At 35.4% G+C, this 26,284-nt stretch overlaps 1 protein-coding gene across 4 annotated transcripts in view; it reads left to right on the top strand.

Moving 5' to 3' along the window:
- ANGPT1 (angiopoietin 1) overlaps window positions 1–26,284 on the top strand; it is a 233,702-nt gene that overhangs the window by 141,194 nt on the left and 66,224 nt on the right. For 3 of the 4 annotated variants that reach the window (XM_010955829.3, XM_045517264.2, XM_074352628.1), the window contains exons 3-4: window positions 10,056–10,177; window positions 23,218–23,450. In XM_010955829.3, the coding sequence (XP_010954131.1) occupies window positions 10,056–10,177; window positions 23,218–23,450 (355 nt within the window). The remainder of the gene's footprint in view (window positions 1–10,055; window positions 10,178–23,217; window positions 23,451–26,284) is intronic. The other variant, XM_010955830.3, reaches the window with a different exon arrangement.

The following is a 26,284-nucleotide window of genomic DNA, read 5'->3' as shown; positions in this document are numbered from 1 at the left end:
TGATAAGTGCTGCTTTTCCTAAACTGACTTCAGGTTCTCAGTTATTTTAGGAACTCATGCCAGTGGTTTTAGAATATATTTTAGTGCCTTAGCTTTCACATGATGATGTTATAAAGATAAGTAACTTACTGCTTTCTAGTCCTCCACTGACCTTCTAGACTTGAACTTAATAAAAGGTAGTAGAGCCTTGCTTTTACTGCAGTGGAATTTAAAAATATTCTTATGCTCAGTAATCATAGTTATCAGAAGAGAGACAGATAATGAGCACATCTAAATAACCCTGCTGGTCATGGTGGCGAGAATCAGGAGCCATCACTGGACTTGTTCCTTCCTCCTCAGTTGAGTGGGCAGTGTTTTTCTTACTCTGTTGTCAGTTTGTACCAATTTCTTCTCTCCTTCCAGTTCCTCTTTCCAAGTGTGCAATGTGAAGAGCTTAGTTTCAAACATTATTTGTGTCCCTTCCTGTAGTGTGAATCTATTTCTGACTTCTTCCTCAGGCCAATTTTAATTAGAGGTACACTAGTAGACAAATAAACGCCATTAAAATTCACCTCTAAAACTTTGTGCTTGGCTCTATTTTAAACAAATTTACATAAATTAGCGCTTTAATATATACTTTTAAAACCTTAAGCATTTTATTACCATCCCTTGTTTAAAGATGTGGAAACTAAAACTCAAAAGTAAAGCAACTTGCCCCACATGAAAAACAGTAGTAAGTGTGAGGGGAAGATTTGAACCCAGCAGTCTGACATCAGAGTCTGTGTGCTTTACCAGCTCTCTATACTGCCTCTCTCTTTTGATTCCTTTCTCCCTCAAAGGTTGCAGACATGACTTGGATCCAAGATGGAAATCAGGTAGAGCAAATTAATGTGAAGCTAATAGTAGCAAGTGAAAGTTTTCTATAAATGATGAAGATGCCGCTGCTGCTGAGGGTACCACCAACTACTGCCATTTTACCATGTGGCTGCACATTGTCTCATATAGTCCTAGCATCCAGTGTTGTCCTTGCCACTTGCTGGCTGTGTAACTATAGGGAAGTTCTATAGCCACTGAGCCTAAGTTTCCTCCAACTTCCAATCATTTACTTGGAACCATGGTGTTAGAAATGGAGTTTAATAAACTTTTTAAAGATATATTTTGGGTACCTCCTTGATGCGAGATATTTTAAAAGGTACTAAATAGAATACAACAGCAAGTAAAGCAATCTTTATGCTCAGTGAGTTTAATGCAGTTAACATGGCAAAACTTTTTCTAAACCATTTCTTTCTTAACTTTTCACCAAATTAATTAGCTATAGAGCCTTTCTCTATAGTCATAAAAATGCACTTTTCTAGTCATCTACTGTGGAGAAGGGTGTAATAGACCAATGGCCCCAGCTGCTGTGCCCTGAAATTCATCACTGTATTGGTACAGAAACCACGGTTCTCAGCACCCACTTCCAGCCATTGCGGCAACAATACTTCATCAGATCCACAGATGGAAGCTGTAGGACTTCACTGACATATGACTTTGGCTAAGGGCTCTCCATCGGCCTTGCCAAACTTTGTCACAACTTCCCTGCAGACTAAGACTTCTAGTCAGCCGTTTTCCTTCCCTCTCTTTACTGTGTTTAGATCTACATTCTATTCAGAAGATGATCCTAGCCAGCTCCGACTTCTTACCAATTTTCCCTCACAGGTATTTCCCCTAATACATTTCCCGCATGTCTAATCTCATTTTATCATCTGCTTCTTAGAGGTCACAGACTATCACACTTGTTATTTGGACTTAAATCATACAATTGTAAATTTAAGGCAGTTCAGGAACAATTTAATCAATGAGCTTGAATCTCAAGATAGAAACAAGTTTTCAAAGGGCAACTCTCAAAGTTGAGCCGCTGCCTCTTCAACTTGATGAGAGGATAGTTGAATAAACGTTTAAGCCTAATTGAAAAGGCAGTAAAATAAATGTGCTAATAATTCATCCAAGGAAAATACCCTGGTAATTAATTTTATCACAAGTTCTGTAAAAAGTGTTTGATAATCCATTAGGAGAGGACTCAGTGAACTATTACCCACAAGTCAAATTCGAAATGCCATCTTTTTTTGTAAATAAAGTTTTATATGTTGTGTATGGGTGCTTTCTCAATAAAACAGCAGAATTGAGTAGTTGCACCAGGGCCTGCCAAGACTAAGATATCTGGCCCTTTGCAGAAAAAACTGGCTAACCCCAACACCAATACAGAAACTGCTAGAGAGCTTGTCTATCTTGTTCTGCTCTATCCTTAGGATTTAAAACAGTACTTGGTACACAGTAGGCTCTCAGCAAATATTTATTGAATGATTATGTTTACTAATATTAGTCTCTTAATGTTTGTAGCTTTCAACCTAATGCTCCCAAACCCAAGGGCAATGTCCTAAGGGTTGTGTGTTGATGGTACTATATACCCACAAATAGTGGATGGGTCACAGTAGGACTTTGAACAGAAGCAGTCTACTGCAAAGATGTTCTGACTGACTGAGAACATTGGATAAATGTATTTTCTCTATACTCTGAGGAGCATGAGAAATTTGGTCACTTTCTTGCTTCATAGTGCTTGTTTATTGTTGAGTGAGTACTGGAGAGAAGTCAGATGCCATCAGCTGCAACAAGCAGAAGATCTCATGGTGATTGAAAGAAATCCTTTTGATAGCAGTTGCTACTGACTGAGGAGAGATACTTTTCTTCACCAGAGCTGTTCGTGTACAGCTCCATGAGCCTATGGAAAGACTTCAGGCTCTGGAGAGAGATTCCCTAGGTTTCATTCTGACCCTACTGGGTATTAGCTCTGTTAGGTAAGTTACTTTTACCCACAATTTCTGCATCTGTAATATAAGTACTATCTTTATTAAATTCATTATATTATAAATACATTATATGTTTATATAAAATGTAAATTAAAGTATATAATATACTTATAGTAACTATATATTATAATTCTTTATTATATTATCATAACTAAAACTAATAATAATTCTCTAAGATTATCTAATTTTCTCCTTCAAATTTCCTCAATTTTTCTGCCAAAATTTGTGTAGGCATTTTGTTTGTCAAGACTTAATAGATTCCACATACGAGTGATATCATATGGTGTTTTTCTTTCTCTTTCTGGCCTACTTAGAATGACGATCTCTTGTAATAACCTTTAATGAAAAAGAATGCGAAAACAAAAATATATATATATATGCATGACTAGCACATTATACTGTACACCAGAAACTGACACATTATAACTGACTATACTTCAATTAAAAAAAAACGACTTAATTGTCCCTTTTAATTTGGAGCAACCTTACACTTTTGTTTTTAATTGAAGTAGAGTTGATTTACAATGTTACAGAAGTTTCAGGTGAACAACATAGTAATTCGCAATTTTTAAAGCTTATATTCCATTTATAATTATTATAAAATATTGGCTATATTCCCTGTGCTGTACAACATATCCTCGTAGTTTATTTATTTTATACATAGTAGTTTGTATCTCTTAATCAACTGTTCCTATCTTGCCCCTCTCCAAGTCTCTCTCCCCACTGATAATCATTAGATTATTTTCCTTATCTATGAGTTGGTTTCTTTTCTGTTATATCCACTACTTTGTTTTATTTTTAGATTCCCATATAAATGGTAACATACACATTTGTGTTTCTCTATTTGACTTACTCTTTTGTTTTTCTTGAGATTTTTATGAAACTGGCTCAATTGTTCTGTGAAGTGTCCCATATTCTTAATTTGTCTAAGTATTTCTTTATGATGTGCTTTAATTTACTCTTCCTTATTTTTTTTTTAAACTGGAAGTTGTCTAAAGGCTTAATTAGGTTGAGTTGAACATTGTGGTGGGAGTGCTTTGTAGAATTACTGGTCATTTCCTTTTGCATCTCATCAGGAAGTACAAATACCAGCTTGCCACACTCTCAGTGATGCTATTTTGACTTGGTTAAGGTAGGGAAGCCTCCATACCTCTCCATCCCAATTGTCTGCTTTCCCCTTGGAAATTAACAGAAACCTGTAGTGTTGTATTTTGTCACATTGTTCATCACTGACCACATAAGTTATTTCATTGATTTTGTGAAATGGTGATCTTCTAACTCTCATTCCTTGTACATGTATCAGCCTTCATTCTTCAGTAAAAGTCTAAGTCAGGACATCATACCTTGTGTTATATTTTTATTTGAAAAACATAATTTAAGTAAAAGAAAGCACAAACTTACAAGCAAGGTTGATTTCAAAGTTAATATGCTGATGAAAAATTTTCTTTTGTGGGAAATTTTCCTTTTAAGGAAGATTAGAGTCACTCTTTGAAAGTATTAAAGGGAAGCTGAAGTTATCTAGCTCACTTAGAGAATAATAATTTTTATTTTCAAATAAAGAACTAAAATTTTATTATCCATAAATCCTCAGTTTTGAGTCTTGTATCTTCCTTACTCTGTGGTATATCGTGAAAAAACTTAAGCTTTGAAATTGTTCCTTAAGGGCTTATGTCGCATACTCTGCTTTCTCCTTTCCTTTCCTTTCCTTTCCTTTCCTTTCCTTTCCTTTCCTTTCCTTTCCTTTCCTTTCCTTTCCTTCTTTCTTCCTTTCTTCTTCCCTTCCTTCCTTCCTTCCTTCCTTTCTTTCTTTCTTTCTTTCTTTCTTTCTTTCTTTCTTTCTTTCTTTCTTTCTTTCTTTCTTTCTTTCTGATACATACTTTTGGAATGTGTTTAGGCTCAAGAAGGAAATGTCTTTTGTCATTTTAATGGAATGCTTAGATTATTGCTAAGCAGCAAGTTTGGCTCCATAGACACATGGCAAGAAAGTGGTCAATTTATCATAGTTTCCTGTACAATTCTTTCAGTTGCCTGCCTTTGAACTTCAGGCCTATTTTCATACATCAAGGGAAAGAGTTGAAATAAAGCAGCTCTTGGGTTAAGGTGTTGGGGAAAGAAGACAAGGAATTGGAATTTGTGCTCAGAACTGGCCTGAGATGACCTGACAGTTAGCCTAGACTTCTGAGATTTGTCCCCCTCTTTCTCCTGCATTTAGATGCTGCTTTAGATTTGGGCTGTTATAATTGAAACCCAGCTTGATATTCACCTGACCAGTTACCCTCTCTCTGACCACTACCCAACTTGAAAACCAGCTCACTATCCATTGTCTAGCCTATCATCTAACAAATAGCTCTGAGTGCCCCAAGGTGCCAGGCCCCATGCTGGGCTCTGCGGGTTTGTAGGGCTCCAGATGGAGTTGTTGCCTCTGGGTAACTGACATCCTCCTGAGGCAGAAAGACAGCATATGAATGAATGGATAGGATGATTTCCAATAGTGATGTTATCATAAAGAAAATAAAACAGGGCAATGTGATGGAGGATGATGGAGTTACTTTACAGAGAATAGCTGAGGAGGGCTTCATTAGGCAAGACTTGAATGATGAGAAGAAATGAGCCTTGTATCTGGGAAGGGTTGGGCTTTCCATGCAGGGGAAACTGCAAGCATAAAGACCCTGAGGTGGAAATGAATTTGGCATGTCAGGGTAGAAGAAAGAAGGCCAATATGATTGAAGCATAATAAACAAGGGGGAAGGTGAAAGGAAGTGAGATCTGAGAAGTAATCAAGGTCCTGATCACATAGGACCTTGTAGGCTAGGCTAAGAACTTCGGAATTTGTTCTTATTGCACAGGGAAGTTCATTAGCATATCTAACATAGGAGATGACATGTCTGATTTATGTTTTTAAAAAGATCACTCTGGTTAATCTGTAGCAAATGGACTGGGGGTAGGGCATAGTAAAGAAAAATTAGGAGCTGGTGTGTCTCCAGACTTAGATATAGGCAACTTAATTTTCAATTTTGGATGATTCCATTTTGTTTTCAGTGTTCTCTCATGTTCTTCTCAGACATGTAGAAGAACAATTTCTCTTCTTTGTAAAATAAAAATTTTGGTATTTGAGAATATCAGGAAGTATTGATGCAGGAAAAACGGATATGGTGTATGAGGAGGGCCATGTCCCAGGCTTCGGTTGAGCCCCTGGGACATGCCCTGCCAAGTGTGGGTCCTTGGCTTCCCACAGGAAAGAATTCAAGAGCAAGCCACAGTTGAGTAAAGGTAGATTTATTTAGAGAGATACATCAAACGGCAAGAGAAAGGCCACAAGGTGTGGGGGTTGGGTGCTCAGATTAGAGTAAAAGTAGGTACACACTCCATAGACACTGTGGGCTGTCTCCAAAGAGGGAGAGAGAGGGCAGCTGCTGCAAGGCCTGCAACACTGGCTTCCTGTTGCCAGTTTTTATGGGCTCAGTGGCTTCATATGCTAGTAAGTGGAAGGACCAGTCTAAATAGCCTGGGGAAGGGGCTGGGATTACCAGGAAGCTGGCCATTTCCCATTCTTTGACCTTTTGTGGCTAGTCTTGGGACTGCCATGGTGCCTGTGGGCATGTTCACCATGCTGCCTGTGGGCATGTTCACCATGCTAATATATTACAGTGGGCGTATAGTGAAGCTCAAAATCTGCTAGAAGTCAAATCTCCCATCATCTTGACCCTCAAGGCCTACTAGGGGAATCTTCCACCATTTTGATGTTAACTGCTGTAGCATTCCTTGAATGGCTGTGCCCTGCCCCTTTCCTGTCTCAGTGTGATCAGAGTACAGTGAATAAAGAAGAAAATAGAATTTGTTTAATGGCATATAGTAAGCTTGATTCAGTGAGATAATATACCATTCATTCATTCAGTAAATATTGAGGGTCTTCTCTGTGCCAAGCATTGTTCTAAATGTTACCAAAAGATAAAAATGTCTCATCTCCTATTTAATTATTTTATAAATTGCCATTCTCATAAATAAATAAAACTTGCCTGGACAAAAATTTATTTAATAGTTGAAAGTTATATCTTGTGTATTTCTAATTTTACATTCTCTGCCATTTTTTTCCTCTTGGCTGCTCTTAATTCTATCCTCAAATCCCAAGTCCTCTTGCTTCTGTTTTCCTCAAATGAAATGATTCACAATGGGAAATATTTTTGAAACTCTAAAACACTCCACAAATAGGAGTTTAGATTAGTAGTAGTAACTTTTAGACTGACTTTCAGATCCATATTCATGACAGTTGTATAAATGAATTATAGCAGCTTAAAACTTTTTTCAAACTTAAATGCCCCATCTCACCATTCTCTTCTCCACCTCCCTGACAACCCCGTCTCCTGGCCCCACCCCTACCCCCTGCAAGGCTGGGACTAAGGGGAAAGGAGTGAGATCAAGTTATTCAAGACTGAATCATACATTTGTAGGGGCATGTCCTGTCTTTATTTTAAAATGATATCCTGTCCAATGAGTTTTTTACATTATTTTTTATCTTTCAAGATGTTGCAGTAAAATATTACTTATCTTCATCATTGAGTTTTTTGACACCACCTTAAATTTTACAACTGAGGCACTTGCCTCTCTCTTCTCATCCTGATGCAGGAAAACAGATGTGGGGCATGAGGAGGGCTGTGTCCCTGGCTTCAGTTGAGCCCCTGGGAGTGCCCTGCCAAGTGTGGGTCCTTGGCTTCCCTCAGGAAAAAAATTCAAGAGCGAGCCACAGTTGAGTGAAGGTAGATTTATTCAGAGAGATAAGCTGAAAGGCAAGAGAAAACCACAAGGTGTAGGGGTTGGGTGCTCAGATTTAAAGTAGGTACACATTCCATAGACAGAATGCGGGCGACTCTGAAGAGGGAGAGAGAGGGGCAGCAGGGAGGCGCTGTGTTGCTGGTTTTTATGGGCTCAGTGGCTTCATATGCTAATAAGCGGAAGGACCAGTCTAAATAGCCTGGGGAAGGGGCTGGGATTCCCAGGAAGTTGGCTATTTCCCACACTTTGACCTTTTGTGGCTAGTCTTGGGACTGCCATGGTGCCTGTGGGCGTGTTATTCACCAAGTTAATATATTACAATGGGCATATAGTGAAACTCAAGATCTACTAGAAGTTAAATCTGTCATCATCCTGAGCCTCAAGGCCTACTGGGGGTTGAATCTTTCACCATTTTGATGTTAATTGTTGTAGCATTCCTTGAATGGCTATACCCTGCCCCCTTCCTGTCTCAATCCTAGTCCTTGTCCTATTCCCCTGCAAATACATCAGCTTTCCCCACAACCTTCTCTAGCCCAAACCCAGCCCTGGCCATGTCAGTATATTTTGAAAAGGCTTTCTATGTGCATCTGATATAATCTCAAGTTTAGACCTGCCACAGAAAAGGAGGGAAGCTGTCTTGGTGTCATTTTTAGAGGAGGACCCTTTAGATTGATATTGACTCTCCAGAAGGTTTCCTAGGTCCCTTTCAATAAGTAGTTCTAAAAAAAGTATGGTAGTTATAAAAGTTCTCAAATGACATAAGGAGAACTTTAAATTTTTAAAAAATTAATTATACCTTCTTCCTTGCCTCTTTTACCTCCTTTAAGGAAGAAGGGTCCTGGACAAAGACAGGAAGGGACAAGGACATTGGCACAATTTGAAGGCATCTTCTAGGCCTGGAGTGTGTGATATTTACTCGGAGGGTAGGTGGGGTTCATGGCTCAGACTCAGGTTATTTTAAAGCCTGACTAGGAACATGAGTTTTTGTGGTTCAGGAGTTGAACATTTACAGTTTCTAGAAGACCCAGTGTAGTGCAGTTGAAAGGATAACTATAGTCTGTCTTCAGAGCAATCTAGGTTCCTGGTCACTTCATCTCCTCAGATGAAAACCCAGGAGGGTTTCGCTCCTGGGTATATATCCAGAAGGAACCCTACTTCAAAATGACACCTGCACCCCAATGTTCATAGCAGCACTATTTACAATAGCCAAGACATGGAAACAGCCTAAATGTCCATCAACAGATGACTGGATAAAGAAAATGTGATATATTTATACAATGGAATACTATTCAGCCATAAAAACGACAACATAACGCTATTTGCAGCAACATGGATATTCCTGGAGAATATCATTCTAAGTGAAGTAAGCCAGAAAGAGAAAGAAAAATACCATATGAGATCGCTTATAGGTGGAATCTAAAAAAACAAAAAAAACATAAATACAGATCAAAAACAGACTCATAGACATAGAATACGAACTTGTGGTTGCCAAAGGGGCGGGGGATGGGAAGGGACAGATTGAGATTTCAAAACGTAGAATAGATAAACAAGATTATAATATATAGCACAGGGAAATATATAAAAGATCTTGTGGTAGCTCACAGAGAAAAAAATGTGACAATGAATATATATATGTTCATGTATAACTGAAAAATTGTGCTCTACACTGGAATTTGACACAACATTGTAAAATGATTATAACTCAATAAAGAATGTTAAAAAAAGAAAAGAAAAGAAAAGAAAACCCAGGAGGGTTTGATTCTCTCTCTTCTTGGTTTTCTATGTAAAACATTAGAATTAGAGTCACAGTATCTGTGTTTGAAACCTAACTCTTCCCTTCGTTCCTATGTGAATTCCAGCCTCTCTCTGAACCTCAGTTTCCTCATTTGTAAACTGAAGATAGTAATTCCTCCTTCAACGGATGCCCATGTAAATGAAATGATATGGCATCTGGAAGGGCTGACATGACTTAACATGATAGGAATTCAGTAACTGTGTGATCATGAAGCTGCCTAAACTACATCAAGAGTTTTTCGCACTGTTCTAATTAGTTTCTGCAAAGTGATAGATCAAGGCAGGCTGTTTTACATGCCTATTAGTGATTCTTAAGTATATACAATATCTAAGACCTTGTACTTACACTCATCCTGCACTTGTAAATATTAGACATAATATATTTAAGGCAACTAGCACAGTGAAATATTCTAGGGATTCAGAACATGAAAATTAAAATATGAAATTAGATTTAACAACTTAGTTTTCTCACTCAACTGCAGCTTCAATCTCGAATATAATGTTTGAGACATGCAAAGCATTAATTAGTACAATGTAGATCATTTAATTAATTATACTAGAAGGAATATTATTTTAAAAGGAAACAGAGCTAAATAAAAATCTCAAAATAATTATTTTTACTCTTTGTAAATGGAGATTGAAATGTTGTTTATCTTTTATCTTAAGGTACTAAATCAAACTTCTCGACTTGAAATACAACTGCTGGAGAACTCATTATCAACATACAAGCTAGAGAAGCAACTTCTGCAACAGACAAATGAAATCCTAAAGATTCATGAGAAAAACAGGTGAGGATTGTTATATTCCAAAAATATGTACATGTATACTTATTTATAGCCTCCACATCCCTGCCAACTCTTTAAAAAAGACTGAAGTGATTTGTGAAAAAAAAAAGAAATATAGAGCCAAATTAATTTTTAATATAAAAAGAAATGAGAAATTGAGGTGAACACAGCAAGTATGTCAACAATAAGATTAATACTGTTGCTTACACTCTTGAAATATTTGCTTCTTATGACTTTTAGCACTAATTTATCTGATACTTACTTGTTCATATCTTACCATATCCACAAAATTAATTGATTCTATAATTAAATTTGGTGACACAAAATATTGACAATTTTCAGCAGAACCAAAATCTACAGCAATAGAGAAAAGAATAGAGCCTCTGAAACTCTGTAACTTGAATTATCACTCTGCTCACCCTAAAGCTTGTGCAGAGATACAAGATCGTTGAATTCAGAGATCTTGTACTAGACAGAAACAGTTTTTTGTTTTCCAGAAAATTTTTTACCTGTGAAGCTGTTTCAAGATTTATTTTTCCCCCATTTAAAGCCACTAACTCTGGCTTTCAATTTATCAAAGAAATGATTAATTTTTGGTTAGCTTTATGAACTATGAATCTTCTCAGGTAAGTGAAATAGGACTTATAGATTTTTTTTTCATGATATAGACCATTTAATATTGGTAATATAAAATACATAAAGAGAGTGAGGCAGCAAATATAAGCAAATGGGGTAAAATGTTAATAACATTAGATGAACTTGAGTAAAGAGTGTAAGAGGTGTTATTTTTACTATTCTTGTTCTTGTAACTTTTGGTAAGTTCAAAATTATTTTCAAACAAACAAACAAGCAAACAAAAAAATTATTAAAATGGTATCCAATGAAGTATGTGGTGACAAAGAATATTCTTCCACTAGATTCCTCATCTCTCATCCCCTGGGCAACTCCTATTCATTCTTTAAAATAATCTGCCAAGACATTACTTTTTCTGTGTTACCTTCCCGAACACCTTCCTTTCAAAAAAAACTGCACACTCCATATCATCCTGAATTTGCATTTGGGTTTGAATAACAGAGTGAAAATAGCAGCCGCTTAAACAAGACACAGAAGTACTTCCACCTCAAAATTCAGGGAGAAACAGTCCAGGTTTCTACTGTGTCATCAGTGACCAGACTCATTCTATCTTCTTTCCATGCCATCCTTCACACATGACTTCCCTCCTCAAGGTCACATCATCCTCTAGTATTGCACCTAGAGCTCCAGGCATCATATGCACATTCCAGCCAGCAGGGACTTACAGATCTTGACAGCTAGGATAATATATAGACTACATTATTTTGAAGTCACTGATATTCATGATGGACAATTTAATTAAAGCACTGACCTCTGGGGGACAAATATATTGTATATTTTCTTCATTTTCTTCTGGATATATGGACAGCTTGAGGAAGTTTTAGTTCTCATGCATTACATTGAATTAAAGATCATTGTGTTGCTAGAAACTAGGTAAATATCATTGTCTTGGTGGAATTATAGTTTCCACCATGTTCCAAACCAGGAAGGCATCTAAGATGAGCTGCTAATTCTCTTCTTAACTTTACAGATGAGGGAACAGGTCCAAGGTCACACAGTTTGCTGGTGGCACAACTGAGAATGTAATCCAGGCTTCTTTATTCATAGTCCTGCTCTTTCCTAGCGCATGATCTCTCAATACTGTCTGCAACTTAGAAGGGTTTCCCAACTTTATGTTAAACATAGACCTTAATGACAATGATTATAATTAAACTTTTGCATGAAGAAGATAAACCTGACTGTTGGTTTAGAGTCTGAAAGGGGTCACTCCATGCTCCGTGACTTGTATTTCTAAGTTTTACATTTATTTATCTTTGTCATGGGTAAATTGTATAACTATAAATAAACTTGACAGGACTTGACCCTTAACGAGTTGCCTGATGAAATGTTCTGGAATTGAGAGTCCTGTTTAAAAGTACCATTTATCCCACTGCAGTTTCACAGTAACCAGACACATACACATAACAGGTATGCTCTACTGCAACTATCCCTTGACTTAGGGTCCCACCATGCTTTAACTTTGTTCCTAAAAGTGGACCCCATTTATAGTCATCTTTCAACATGCTATTGTGAAAGCTTTGTCTAAGAACAAAGAAGTAAAACAATGATAATTTTACCTTATTTTTTAGGTTGTTTTTATAATTTTAGGTAAATAACACATTTATCATAGAAAAATAAGAAAGTACACAGAAGAAAATTAAAAGTCACAATCCCATCACATGACATGATGCTGCAGAGAAAGAGCTTCTTATGTTGCTATATATAAAATATAAATATATTTTTCACAAAAAGTGTGCCATGCTATACACACTGTTTTGCAGCCTGCTTTGTTCAGAGGTATCTTTTTTAATCAGTAGAGATCCCTCAAATATAACTCTTAATAACTGCATGACATTTCATTTTATAGGTGTAACCTAGGGTGGTTTTGATTCATCTCTCACTAGGTATGTTACCAAATATGATTTCTCTTTTAAAAAAGTTGTCAGCTTGAATTTACATTCTTCAGTTCTCCTCCTGCTGATATGTGTATTATCTCTTGGTCTACATCTGACAATTTAGCTGTCAGGATACCAAGAAAGAAAGAAAGAAAGAAAAAAAAAACCAATTGGGAGGCCTAAAAGGGTTCATCCTTAAATATAAAAACAAAAGCTGTCCTTAAGTGTCACTTGTACTCACCTCTTTCCAGTTTTCCTTGTCTATCTCTCTCTTTCCCTCCTTCTTGATCATATTCATTCTCTCACTTTTTTTCTTTCTTCTTCTTCTCCTTCCCACACTCTTGCTCCTTCTCCTCTTCCTTCTTCCTCTTCTTCTTCTACCCTAATTCCAGATCATTTTGGATTTTTTTTTCTTTCCATTTTAATTCTTGATATGACATCTGGTATCATTTCCTACTATGGAATTCTTACCAAAGAATGTTGGGTTGTTGTTTTTTTTAAATAAACTGCTTAAAAATTGTTCTCTCTGTTCCATCAGTAAACCTGAGTGAAGGTTTGAGCTCTCAAAAGAGCTATGCTGCGGGTCAGGTGAACAGGACTTCTCCATATGCCGCAGCCTCTCAGAAGAATCCAGTTTCTGATCCCAAGCACATATGTGCTTGCTGCTGATGAATTTTTTCCCTCATTGAATTCTAATTCTGAGGAAAATCCAGATTTTCTTACATGTACAAATCACACCATTTATTGCTAAAGATATTTTTTTCAGGATTTTAACAATTTCATTTTCTAGCAGTATAGGTATTTCACAATGAATTCAGGTATTTAGGTTTTAACTTTAAATTCATTTCTGTGCTCATGCGGAAAAGAACTTACATGCATCTTTTGCTTCTCCTCTGCACCCCTTTCTTTTTTTTAATCCTCTAGTATGACATTAATTCACATGTGGTTTCTGGGGGAATTTTCCATCAAAGTGCTGAATCTTCTGGCATTGCAACGTCTCTACAGCTATCCAGGTCTCCCTGTCCATGTGTGTAGTGGAGTGTCGGTAGGACATCTATTGTTAAACCAGACATATTCTTCCATGAACCACTGAGAAAAAAGTGTTTTTCTTTGTACAAACCGGAAGTCCCTATTTGTAATACACAGCATACTTTCCCTATTATGTTTATTTTTATTGTTTATTTTCATATGTGAAATGAATTTAGAAGACTCTGCCAGGCTCTTTCTACAGCAACAAAGAAATGCCCTGCCCCACACCATTTAAGTGGATAGAAAGTCAAAGTCAAGCATGAAGCTGTTTATATATTTTAAAACAGTTTATTGATCATCCCTACCTATTCCTTAAATGAATCTTAATCCTCCAAATGCAACAAGAAGCTATTTCTACATCGAGGCATCTCTGAAATGTAGGAACAAAATGCCATTAGTTGGCTGGGTCTGGTTTGGATCAGCTAATACACTTTGCAAAGGGGATTATCTAAATTAAGCTTTGCTTCCTCCCCAAGGAATGTCAGGGGTTGCATCTGGGTGTGTGACTTACCAGCTTTGAGTATGATGGGGCCTCAGCTGCCAAGTCGGTGAGCTGGTCCTTCAGAGGGTCCACCACTTCTTTGGCAGAACATGGAGGAATATTTTATGGACAGGATTATACTACACAATCATGCTGAGAGGTCCTGCTGATTTACATCCTGACAAATTAAATGCATCAGTTGTAGGGTTGAAAACAGAATTTTGACTTCATTAGATTCACTTCTTTATCCCCTAAATGGCCAAAGGCACAAAACAAAGAGTAGGATTAACAACATTTGCACTGCTGTTTGTTTTTGTAACAATCTAGTAGGGGGTGACTCCAAGAAGCTGCCAGTTTGCTTTTTTTTTAGGATTTTTTTTTTCTTTTATTGGATGCTTTCCTAATCTCAAAACTTGGTTTTGTTCCTTACTTCAAGGAAATAGCACTGAGAAGTAAGAGATCAGTAACTGGCCCATATAATTGAAATCGCATGACCGAGAACTCAAGAAATGGGAAGCATTACTCTTTACTGCACATTGAGGGTTGGTATGACAAAGTGAGACATGTAATTGTCAACTTTTATTAGATTCCTCCAGTATGTTTCCTGCCATTTCTGCTCAAAAAAATAGAAAAGAGATGTAGACAGGGAAAGATACCATAATGCAAATTCCCTCAGTTGAATCGAATATATAACTGGGTCCTTTGGTGTAAAGATTTGGTCAGCTGGTCAGGTTTCAAGGCACCTACCCATTTCAGACTTAATCCCAATGTTTTCCAAGGTTGGAGCATAACCAGGTAAAACATATTCTAGAAGAAATTCTTCTGCCTCACCAGGGTACACAGGAAGAGAATTCAATGTTCCACGTGTACAAAGATGGAGCCCCTGGGCTTTCTTAATCTTACTTGTGCTGAATATGCAGAATGAAAATTAGAGAAATCTTCAATAAGACTAGTCAGAGTGAAGTGAAACTACGCAAGTGGGGGCTGTTCTGACATAGTTTCAGCAAAATTATCTGCTGCCTAGCTATCTAATATCAGGCAGGTGAATATCTGAGCAAGGTGCTTCACATATTCTACTGCTAATCTTCCAACTTATCCTGTAAAGTATTTATTGTTTTTTCCATCTTATATGAAGAAGATCAAGTTTTCAGAAGTCAAGTATCTTGCCTGTGACCAAACAGCTGGTGTATGGCAAAATCAGGGTTCAAGTCCATGATGATTCTGTCTTAATTATTACAGAAATATTTTTCCAACATGATTGCAGCCTCAGGATTAATTGACGTGGTTGTCAAGTTATCCTCTTAACATAATTAAATACAAATTTGAAGAAAGGTGTAGGCCAGTTGTTTTGGGCCTATTTTTGTATAGATCATTGTTTATTTCTCCTAATACTGAATTCACTGAACTTATTTGACAAGCTTCATCTATCTTCTAGCTAGAGGTTATGGGAAGTTACTAATTAATTGTAACTGATTGAAGTATGTGTAATTTTAAGATACTAAATTATAGTATACCTTACTAACAAATAACTGTAATTGAATAGTAAAGCATTGATTTTTAGTACTTAATATGCCTAAAATAAATGAACAGTAAAATCATAGTCTTTCAAATTAAAGTTATCTTCAGTTTGGTAAAGTCTTTACAAAAAACTAAAGTAAAATCACAACTCATCAATCACTGTTGATGTTGTCAATTCTATATCCTAAATATTTTTCCAATCTATCTTATTCTTTCCATTTACTCTGACTATGTCTTAGGTCAAAATCCCATTAATTTTTGTCTCAGCCATTTTAGTGACTTCTGTGCATGGCTTATGTCTTATACCTCTCAAAGCTATCCTCCAAAAGTCTGCCAAAATCTTCTTTCTAAATTTAAAGTCAGATTATTTTTCTCATTTTTAGGTCCCTCCCCACACACACTAGTCCAACCCAACTTTTAAATCTCTAAATAGTATCTACCCTCTACTAATTCTCTATAATGGACTGGGGAAAGTTCAAGTTCTTTCGCATGAATCACAGTGCATGACCATTATAATTCTAATTTTATAGCCTTACTTCCATAAGACTTATATTTTTGAAGTATAGTCTAAGAGCAGGACTCTGAGGCCAGATTGCCTGGGATTTTCCTTGATTTTGCTCTAACCGACTCTGCCATACATTGTGTGACTTCGAGCAAATTATTTAAACTCTCTGTGTTTTGATATTCTCGTTCATAACACAGGGATGATGATAGTAGTGGTGCAAGGAGTTGATGTGAGGATTAATTGAGTTAATGTATTTAAAGCATTGAGAGCAGTGCCTGAAACACATAGTAAGTATTTAATCATACTAGTTGTTAGTGTCACTCTGAAGACTTGATGTTATTTCAGGCACATTTGATGTTTGCCTTGTCGGGAATGCCCTGTATTTCTTTATTCAACTCACAAACTCCTGTCCCTTCAAAACTTGGTGCAGATGATACCCGCTCCAAGAAACTTTCTCTGACTCTGCCAAATAGATTTGCTCGTTACAACATATATATGATTATACTGTACCTTGTTTTTTCCTCCCATTACTTCACTTCTCCCATCACATTGTTGAGTGTGTGTATGTGTGTGTGTTTGTGTGTAGGCTGTGACCTTCTGGAACACAGAGACTGGGTTTTATTTATTTTTGTCTTCATGCTCCCAAGCACAATTCTCTACACATAGTCCATATAGTATTAAATGCTTTATGAATGCTGACTGAATGATGAACTGGCAAATGTCCCAGTAGCTCTGTCTCAACCAATATCATTTATCTATGTACACACACAAATACAAACTAAAAATAAAAATTTAATGGAAAACACAGATCACATAGTTTACATTAAATATTATAAACATATTCATTGTTTTAACATAAATAAAATAGAGATGGCTTTTATACCACTATTCTCCATCCCCAAAAGCCTGCAGCATGGCATCCAAGGTTATCAGTCCACATTTTGAGGTCCACTCATTCAGCCCAATTTTTTCATCTCTAGACAGCATCTTCTTAGGTCATTCTAGACTCATGACTATTTACTACATCTCTCTGATTAATAAAAAAAGAAAAATTTAACTGATCTAAATACTAAACTATATAGAAGCACATAAATTAAAACTTAAAGTCCCTAGCCCAGTGGCCTCCAGGGTGTGGCAGGGAGGGGCCACATGTGGCATCGGGCAGAGGGGAAAAAAAAAAGTTAAAGTCCCTAATTCCGTATTACTCCACCCCCTGCAGAGAATTGTCATTAACAGATTAGCAGTCTGGTGCCTATTCCTCCAGACTTTTTAATGAATATACTAAGATACACATGTGTGTGTGGAGGGTGCAGATTTATCTATGTGCTTCAGAGATACACACCTATATACAATTATACACATGCACAAGTACATATTTATATCATATATGTGTATGTGTATAGATTGTAACTATTTTTTAAATCCTGAGTTTATTTCTACTTTATAATAATATATCATGGATATATTGCACATGTAACTATATAAAGATATACTTCATTCATTGTTGTAGATGCACTAAAACTTACAACTTAGTAGAACCTTTTATGTGATTATTTTAATTTTTCATAGATATTGACAAATTATCTGTGAATTTTACATTCTCCTCAAATTAGAAACCCATAGGCTTTCTAACTTCCCCAAACCTTGCTAGTCGTTTTATTAATCTTATCTACCTGAGAGGTTATATTTTCATCTTTTCATGGTTATTGACCATTTGCATTCTTCTTCTGTGACTAACCCATTCATATATATTTCTCATTTTTCTATTAGATTGTTTATCTTTGCTTTATTACCTCATATGAGCTCTTTGATGGATATTAAAACTTTGTAGTTTGTCATTTATTGATCAATCCTTTTTTTTAGAGAAGTATTACACTTTCATGTCATGAAGTATATTTTTTTTCCGTTGGCTTATGGCTTTGACAGTGTATTTAGCTTAATCTTATTTACCCAAACTTTAATCTGTTTGCCAGTGTTTGCTTGTAGTGATCTATGCTTCTGTTCCACATTTGAATTACAGAAATATTTAAAGTCATATTTTAAGAGAAAACTTACTGTGTTCAAGTTAGAAAATTCAAGTAGAAATTTAACCTGAATTTACTATGCCCTTGTTTGAGTGGGGAAAAATCATTCTTTAAAACTCATATTTGTAACACATGTTGCTGCTATACAGATTAAAATAATTTAAAAATTAAAGCAACTGTAAGGGGGTTCAGACAGATAAAAATGAGAAGGTTTCTATATTTTCGACATCTTCCTCCTCATTTGAGGGCTATATTAACACATAGAGCTTAGACAATGTCACAGCTTTGAATTCATTTGCTGCTATGTTAAGAACTCTATTATGGGAAACAATTTAAAAGAGAGCTTTTACTGTGAAACTTTCAAGATGTATTCAATGATTTGAAATATTTTCAATAAGATATGTTGGAGGAGGCAGACTGTGAAAATGAGGGGGAAAAGTCAACCAAAAACTTCAAATAGGGCTTTATATATACTCAATTAGAACCTTTTACTGAAGTTCAAGACCTAGATTATTTTGTTTATTTTATTCTTCATTAAAGTGCACCTCTGCCTCAGACTAGAAGTTAAGTGCCAAACTTCTATGCATGGCTCTTCTCAAAGTGTTTCCAGAAATATGGGAAAAAGAAGTACTGAGAATTCTGTGAGAAACTCTGTCCTTGGATTTCTAGCTCAATTTAAATAGATTTAGGTGCACAGTTACATAAATTGTTGTTCCATGGAACAGTAATCCTGAAGGATGCATCATTATAAAACTGTTTATTTAATTTAGGCTTCCCCCAAACCTGACAATGGAACTCTTAATAATGGAATGCCTGATAAATATATACTGATATATTCTAGAAAACAGTGCACTGGAGTTTGGAATCAGCATACAGGTTTTGGATTATGCATTAAACCTAAACTAAACTTGCTGCTGAAGGTCATCATCAGGGAAATTATGACTACTTTGCCTATTGAATTTAGGACACTGGAGCTGTCATGTTGTCCTCCAGATCAACCTTTGGATATAGAAGTCTCTGTGCCCAGCTGAGACGGCCTCTTCTAACTGATCTGAATAGGGAAAATGTAAGAGAATGAATAAAAGGCTTCAAGACAGAATGAGATTTGATTAATATACTGAATAAGAAATTTAAATTTAATGACAGAAGGGTTAAGACACAGTGGTGCTTAAGAAAATCTCAGTTTAGATTTTTAAAAAAACTGGCTTAGCAAAGAAATTTTGTTTTTATATGTGGAAAAGATGGATAGGTTGAAATATTGTGAAAGACAAGCTCCTAAAAATAACCAGATGGAGAGCAGCAAATATTAAAGAGATGTTAAGATGATGCCTTGATTCTTGGCAAAATATAAGTGGGTGGAACTAGGTAGAAATTATGTTATACTAAATCAAAGAGGTGAGACTCTAATGCTAGTTTTCACAGCACTGGGTTGATATGGGCAGCTTTCTAGTCTGACAAGTGAGAAGACATGGCTTTCTATTTTGGTTCTGACACAGTATATGCACAATTTTGTACAAGCTATTTTGATATACCTATATAAACTGGGGCTTGTAACATCTATTCACTATATATCACTTTATTACTTTAAGAATCAAAGGAAGAAAGGCTTTTAAAATGCTACACAACTGAAATGGTGTAATGCCACAATGTGATTAGTAAGTAGAGATAGTACATGACTATTTTCTGGCAGAAGAGTTTTGAATTCAAACCAGTTTGGAAACAGTGAAGAAGGGCTGACTTCCCAAGTAGATAATAACCAATGGATGAGAAGTATCAAAGAAAAAAGATAGATAGAGGATAGTGATTTTGGAAGCTAAATATGAAGAGAAGATGAAAGGGAGGGATGAACAATGTTAAAAGGTACCAGTTTTGCTGAAGAAGTCTGAAAAGTTGTCAATAGTATAAAGGGTATCCCTAGTAAATAAAATTAATAGAAAATTACTACAGTACAAAAGTTACTAAAGAGACTCCAAGTGAAGAAATGAGATGAGAAAATGACTGGAAGACTGGTAAAGACTTGCCATTTGGGAAATGGTGTGACATGTTTCCCATTTGCATAGTCTTCATGCATATTATTTTTTCATGCAAAAATCTCATTCCAAATCCTGCAAGATGTCTGTGATGCGGAGCAGGCTTCTTACTTCTGTGAGCAATCCCTTCTTTACTTTACATGAATATCAGTTTTAAGATGACAGGCTATGTTTTTTGTTTTGATACCTGGTAGTCATAGTGCATTAAAGGGTGTTTGGTGATTTATGACAATGAACACTGTTTCCAATGCTAAATGTATATTCCTTTTACTCAGGAATCGCAGGCCTTTTCTTCCACAAGCCAGTGCTCAGATTTGTTTCCTTTGGCAGCAGTACTTCTTTGATCAACTTTCCATTGTCAGCTCTTTCGAAATTATCCTGAAAAACAAAACAAACAAACAAAACTCCTTTACTGACATCTTAGATTCTAGCCATCTTAAGTACATGTCTTCTTAAACAAAGAATGCATCAAAAGTAGAAAGTGCTGATGAAAAATAAAAAGTATTATGTCTGAATCAGAAATGTCTTATAGCTGCTGTTTTTCATTTGAGGGTTTTTTTCTCTAAAAATAAAACCTTAGGGTAGGAATAGTGTCATTTATATTTCATGTAGTGCTGAAAGTTCTATTGGCACTTAGCAACTAATACAAGTAATTTAACTATAGCATGATATTTTCCTTACCAGAACATTACCTACTAATTAGGAAAACTGAAAGGCCAGTGCTCATCTTATTTCAGGAACAAAATGGTAATTGAGAATTTCTATCCAGTATTTTATGACTATATCATCCAAATGTTACTCTTTACATTATTGTCATTTTAACAGTTAATTCTAAATTTCTTGGGTAGTAAGTATACTATAACTTTAGTAAATTTAAAGGAAATTTTCTCATAAGTTAACTGACTTTGTTTTATGGGCATTTACATCTGATCATTACCCTAGAAAGAGAAACACAAATAATTAAAAAGTAAACTGAGAATGAACTAAGGCATCGGTTGAGGTTAATTCTCAGATCTGAAGGCCAAAAATTAATAGTTACAGAGAAAACCTCCTCTGACATCCACAGCAAGTACACTAATCACTTAACCAGTGGGTGGTATAAACTTTTTACCAAAAAAAAAAAAAAAAGGTGTTTAGTTTAATTTAGTTTTGTTGGTTTTTCTAACTACTAGCTTTTCCAGGAGCAAGTTATTGACACAGAAGAAAATGCTAAAAGACAATGAATCATCCTACTCTTTTAGAAATATTATCTCTTATGTTACTCTGACTTCCTAGCCTAAATTTTTCATTTTCTGCTTTAAAAAAATATAAATGACCATCACATTTTCCCCAAACATTATACCCAGGATTTATCCAAATTGAGTTTTCTTAAGGATCAATCAGGGCAGAGATCTTTTCACTGTCCTGTAAAATGAAAGCAACTCAAAAGTGTGACTTTTCTTATCTTGTAGAAGTCACAGAGCTGCCCCAAATGAGTCTTAATGTGAAATTTTCATATGTGAATCTGGGCCTGCTACCAAAGGTGTTGTAAATTAGTAAGGTCTTACACTTAGAAGCATCCCAGTGTTTTTCAAGCTTGGTTCAGTGGGCAACTTACCTTTCCTATTCTAGGCCATATTCTCTTGGAGGACAAGTATGTCGGCAAAGATCTGGAATTACCATGAGCAGTTCTCTCCACACTTCTTAATCTGTATAAAGGACCTTCAGGTATTCTAGCTTGTTCCCTAATATGTGGAGTTGGAAAATTTGGCTCTTCAAACATGCTCTATTTTATGACTTAAGTATTAAGTTTAAAACACTCCCTAGAGTCCCCTTTTTGAAAACTTATAGGAATGATTCAGTGCTATATTTCTCCAAGGTAAATTAAGTGCCCAGTCTGGTATGTTACATTTGAATAACACCTTGTAAACTAAGGACTTGTTGAACCTTCTGAAAATGGAACTAAGAAAACTGAATAAGGCTTTTCTCTGAGGAATACTAGTATATATTATACACTCTATAAAATGTAAATGCTTTTTATTTCCAGTCAGTTGCTAGGATCCTAGAGTGCTCCTGCATTGTCTATCATTGTTAATGTGCAATATGCGAGGGGAGTATCCTGTGACAAGTTCTGAGAGAAGGAAGGTTCTCAAATGAAGACAGCATTACCCTGAGCAAAGCTCCCTAAGTCCTTTTGTAAGACTGTACCACCAGCCTAATGTGTCTTCCTTTTCAGAACCAGTTATTCAGTGAGATAGGAACTTGCAGTGCATTTAGTCCTTATCCTGAAGCTTAGAGTGAAGATAAAGTAAGCTACTGGTTACAATACAGGATCAGGTATCAAAAATCCCAAGAAATTAAATTCATTGTGACTTTAGATAGCTTACTTTCTGATCCTGTGGTTTCTGCATCAATATGATATTCCTTGACCTCACAAAACTGTTGTTAATCACTGTTAATGTTTTAAGAATCCCAGATGAATGAAGCAAAGTAAATAAAAAATAGTGTCTATATTTTGTTCATACTTTTTTTTTCTGAACTATTTTGCTTTCTGTTTCTTATTAGACCTATTTCTTAATGAAAATTAGACTATAATTTCTCTAGAGTCCAAGTTAGCTACTCTGGATATAAGATACACCCCAGGAAATAAATTGTATTTAGGAAACAAACATTACACTGACAGCAAGTAATCTAATAATTCTTCATTTGACATGCTATATATGTAACTCCTGTTTTTAAAAATACATACATGTGAATGTATGTGTGTGTGTGTATATACCTATATATGTGTATATGTGTGTGTATATACACACATATATATTTTTTTTTCTGAGTCTCTCACTTAAAAATATTTTCATGGTGAAAAACCTAACTAAAATTTCTAACTTTAAACAAACTCAAGAACTGGTTGAATCACAGTTTTTTTGTATAGCATTTTTAAAACTAAATCTTATCTTCACTTCCTTGTAGTTTATTAGAACATAAAATCTTAGAAATGGAGGGAAAGCACAAAGAAGAATTAGACACCTTAAAGGAAGAGAAAGAGAATCTTCAAGGCTTGGTTACTCGTCAAACGTATATAATCCAGGAACTGGAGAAACAGTTGAACAGAGCCACCAACAATAACAGTGTCCTTCAGAAGCAGCAGCTGGAGCTGATGGACACAGTGCATAACCTCGTCAACCTCTGCACTAAAGAAGGTGGTAAGAATTTCTTACTCTCTTTGGTATAGTAAATAATTTTATTTCATATGGAGCAAGTAAATATTCAGTGTAACTTTCTAAGTTGCATTAATTGCTGTGTAGAAGCAGCAAAAGAACTTTATTCTTAGAAGTATTTCATGAAGTTTGTATTGACAATTTTCTCATGTTTTTAGCTTTAGAGAAAGTATCAAAGTCTTGAATTTGCAAATTCACAATATCTTCTTAAAAGAACTTTCTCACTTCTTTTTTTCTTGGTATTTTTAGCCTTAGATAAAATCTACTATATTGTTATGGATAAATAACTGGTATTGTGGTGTTAGACACTTAACTATACAGGATAGAAATTAGTCAATGTTACAGATTAGTTTAGAGTGCTGAGGAGAATTTTAGGACAGCTCCCATTTTAAAACTATTTCTTTTGTAGAGGAGGAGACAGAAGAGTTGCCTGCAGAGAAAAGGAGATATGGGTGTTCCTATTAACTATTATGAGGGAGAAAAAATATTTGTTATTGAAAGTCTGTATCAAGATTACTTACACAGTCCTGTGCAGAGAAGACCTAACCTAAATTATGTGCATATAGGCCCATTCGTGGATGTCTTCATGACAGTGGAAATGCAAATTTTTAATATTACTAGAGTATCTTGAGCCATTTAACCATTGGGATTATGGCAGGCCTTTGACCTTTTAGAAGACATCCATCTATCCATCCATCCACCCACCAATTATTTAATAAATGCCTCTGTGTGCACTTGTCTGCTTCAAGTAGAACCTCTCCTGAGCCTCTGGAGAACTCTTCAAAGTTTGGAGCTTAAGTTCATCTTCTGTAGTTCTGCTGGCTAATTAGCCTTTTTCTGAGTGAATGTACAATGGTAAATGGCGATGACTGAAAGAGAACACCACTTACATTGGAAAGTTATGGTTGTCATTAAGTTGTGGCTTATGTGATTGTCCATTCAATGGTTCAGTGTGCCTATGCAATATAAATAATGTAGAGGCTCCTTTAATTTAATAGTATACTTGAGCTATATGAAAAAATAGCTCAATTCCATACTTTCATATATAGATATGAATATAGAGGATAACGCCACATTAAGTGCTCTTGTTTTAAAGACATTTCACATTTCTCTATTACACTCCATTACCTTCAGTTATATCTTCTTTAGATAGTCTAAACAAGCCCTTAATATACTTTGTAAAGGATATTTTTTAAACAGTGAGTTCCCAGAGCTCCATTTGGGTGTGCTCAGAAATGTGATTGGGAAGGAAAAAACCTGCTAATCAGTCAGAGACTGCCAAAACCTTGAGTTAGAGTCCACTGGAAGGAAAGAATGGTAGAATTTTGCCAGAGAATTTTAATAGAGCTCATGAGTATTTAGAAATTAAGTATTAATATGAGACATATCTATTCTCATATTAAACCAAATATATTTGGACAAAGACTAAAAACATATTTTTCTTATCATCCTGAGACTTAATGTACATGGAGTGGAGTAGTTTTTCTTTTATGATGTTAGAAATATCAAACCCTGGTGATTCTCACAGAGCTCATATGTCTGCCTACTTATCGCAGTTTCACTTCTTTTCTGAATATTTGTCCAATAAATATGTCCTTAAACTTTTAGAGGTGGGAGGGTGACTTCAAAATTAAAATTCCTGGCTAGGTTTGGACTTTGGGTGCAACATCAGACGGTGAAACATCTGTTCAATTCAAGAAACATTTATTGAACGATTATGGTGGCACTCTTGATAGATGCTACCTATAGCAGCCTCTCAGGGTGTGAGAAAAGTAACTATGACTATTTGGTGATATAGCATAGAATATATCATATTATTTACTACTGACACAGAAATACTACTGAGACAGAAATTGTCCAATACTTCAGGCCTCTAGTTATATTTTTTCTTTTTAATGCTAAAATCCTAAAATAAATCCTGATTTAACTATAGAATTTGCAGTCCTAATGTAAGCCTATTGCCCTATTATCCAATGGGTTCTGTACTCTCATAACCATAGATTTTATTTGCTTCTTGTTAATCTATTTATTTTATTTAATCCCACAGTTAAGTATATTACTAAGTACTTGGTCATTTAAGAACTCATAAGAGACACATAAATGGAAAATGCCTCTCACCAAGTTTTCCATCAAGATTTTAATTCTCTGTATATCTTCAGTTTAACTGGCACCCTAGTCTTTAGGTATGGTGAATTTAAAATTTTAAATGACTAATAGCATAATACTAGATTAAATATCAGCTACTAAAATAAACTTTTATTTTATTCTGATTCTAAAACACATAAGTAAAACCTCTCTCTACCTTTATAACCAAAAATTCATCTATCAAGTAGATTTATTATTTATCAAAGATTATACATAAATTTTCTATTTTTAAATTTAAATATATGCAAAATTGCCTAAATCAATACATCACAATAAATACATCAATTTTCTAAAATGTATATTTTAAAAATACAAAGGTAGTCTTCTGAAAGATTTTCCAAAAACATTATAAACTATGTCATAATCCAAAAAGCCAAAAATGTTTAACACCTTTATTGTGGTATGACTCCTGTACAGTAAACTATATATATTTCAGATGTACAATTTAATGAATTTTGATAGATGTATATATACACCAATGAAACCACCACCACAATCAAGATAGCTGAAATTTCCATCACTCCCCAAGAAATGGAAATTTCTAATTCCTAATTTATCCCTTCCCACCCCGTTTACCCGCTGGTAACCATAAGTTTATTCTCTATGTCTGTAAGTCTGCTTCTGTTTTGTAAAATAAGTTTATTTGTGTCCCCAAAAGCCAAGCATTTTTATTG

The sequence above is a fragment of the Camelus bactrianus genome, chromosome 25 (genome assembly GCF_048773025.1).
Source record: "Camelus bactrianus isolate YW-2024 breed Bactrian camel chromosome 25, ASM4877302v1, whole genome shotgun sequence".
Classification (NCBI taxonomy): domain Eukaryota; kingdom Metazoa; phylum Chordata; class Mammalia; order Artiodactyla; family Camelidae; genus Camelus; species Camelus bactrianus.
Note: the sequence above shows the minus strand (reverse complement) of the source record. Positions and strands in the feature narration are given on the sequence as shown.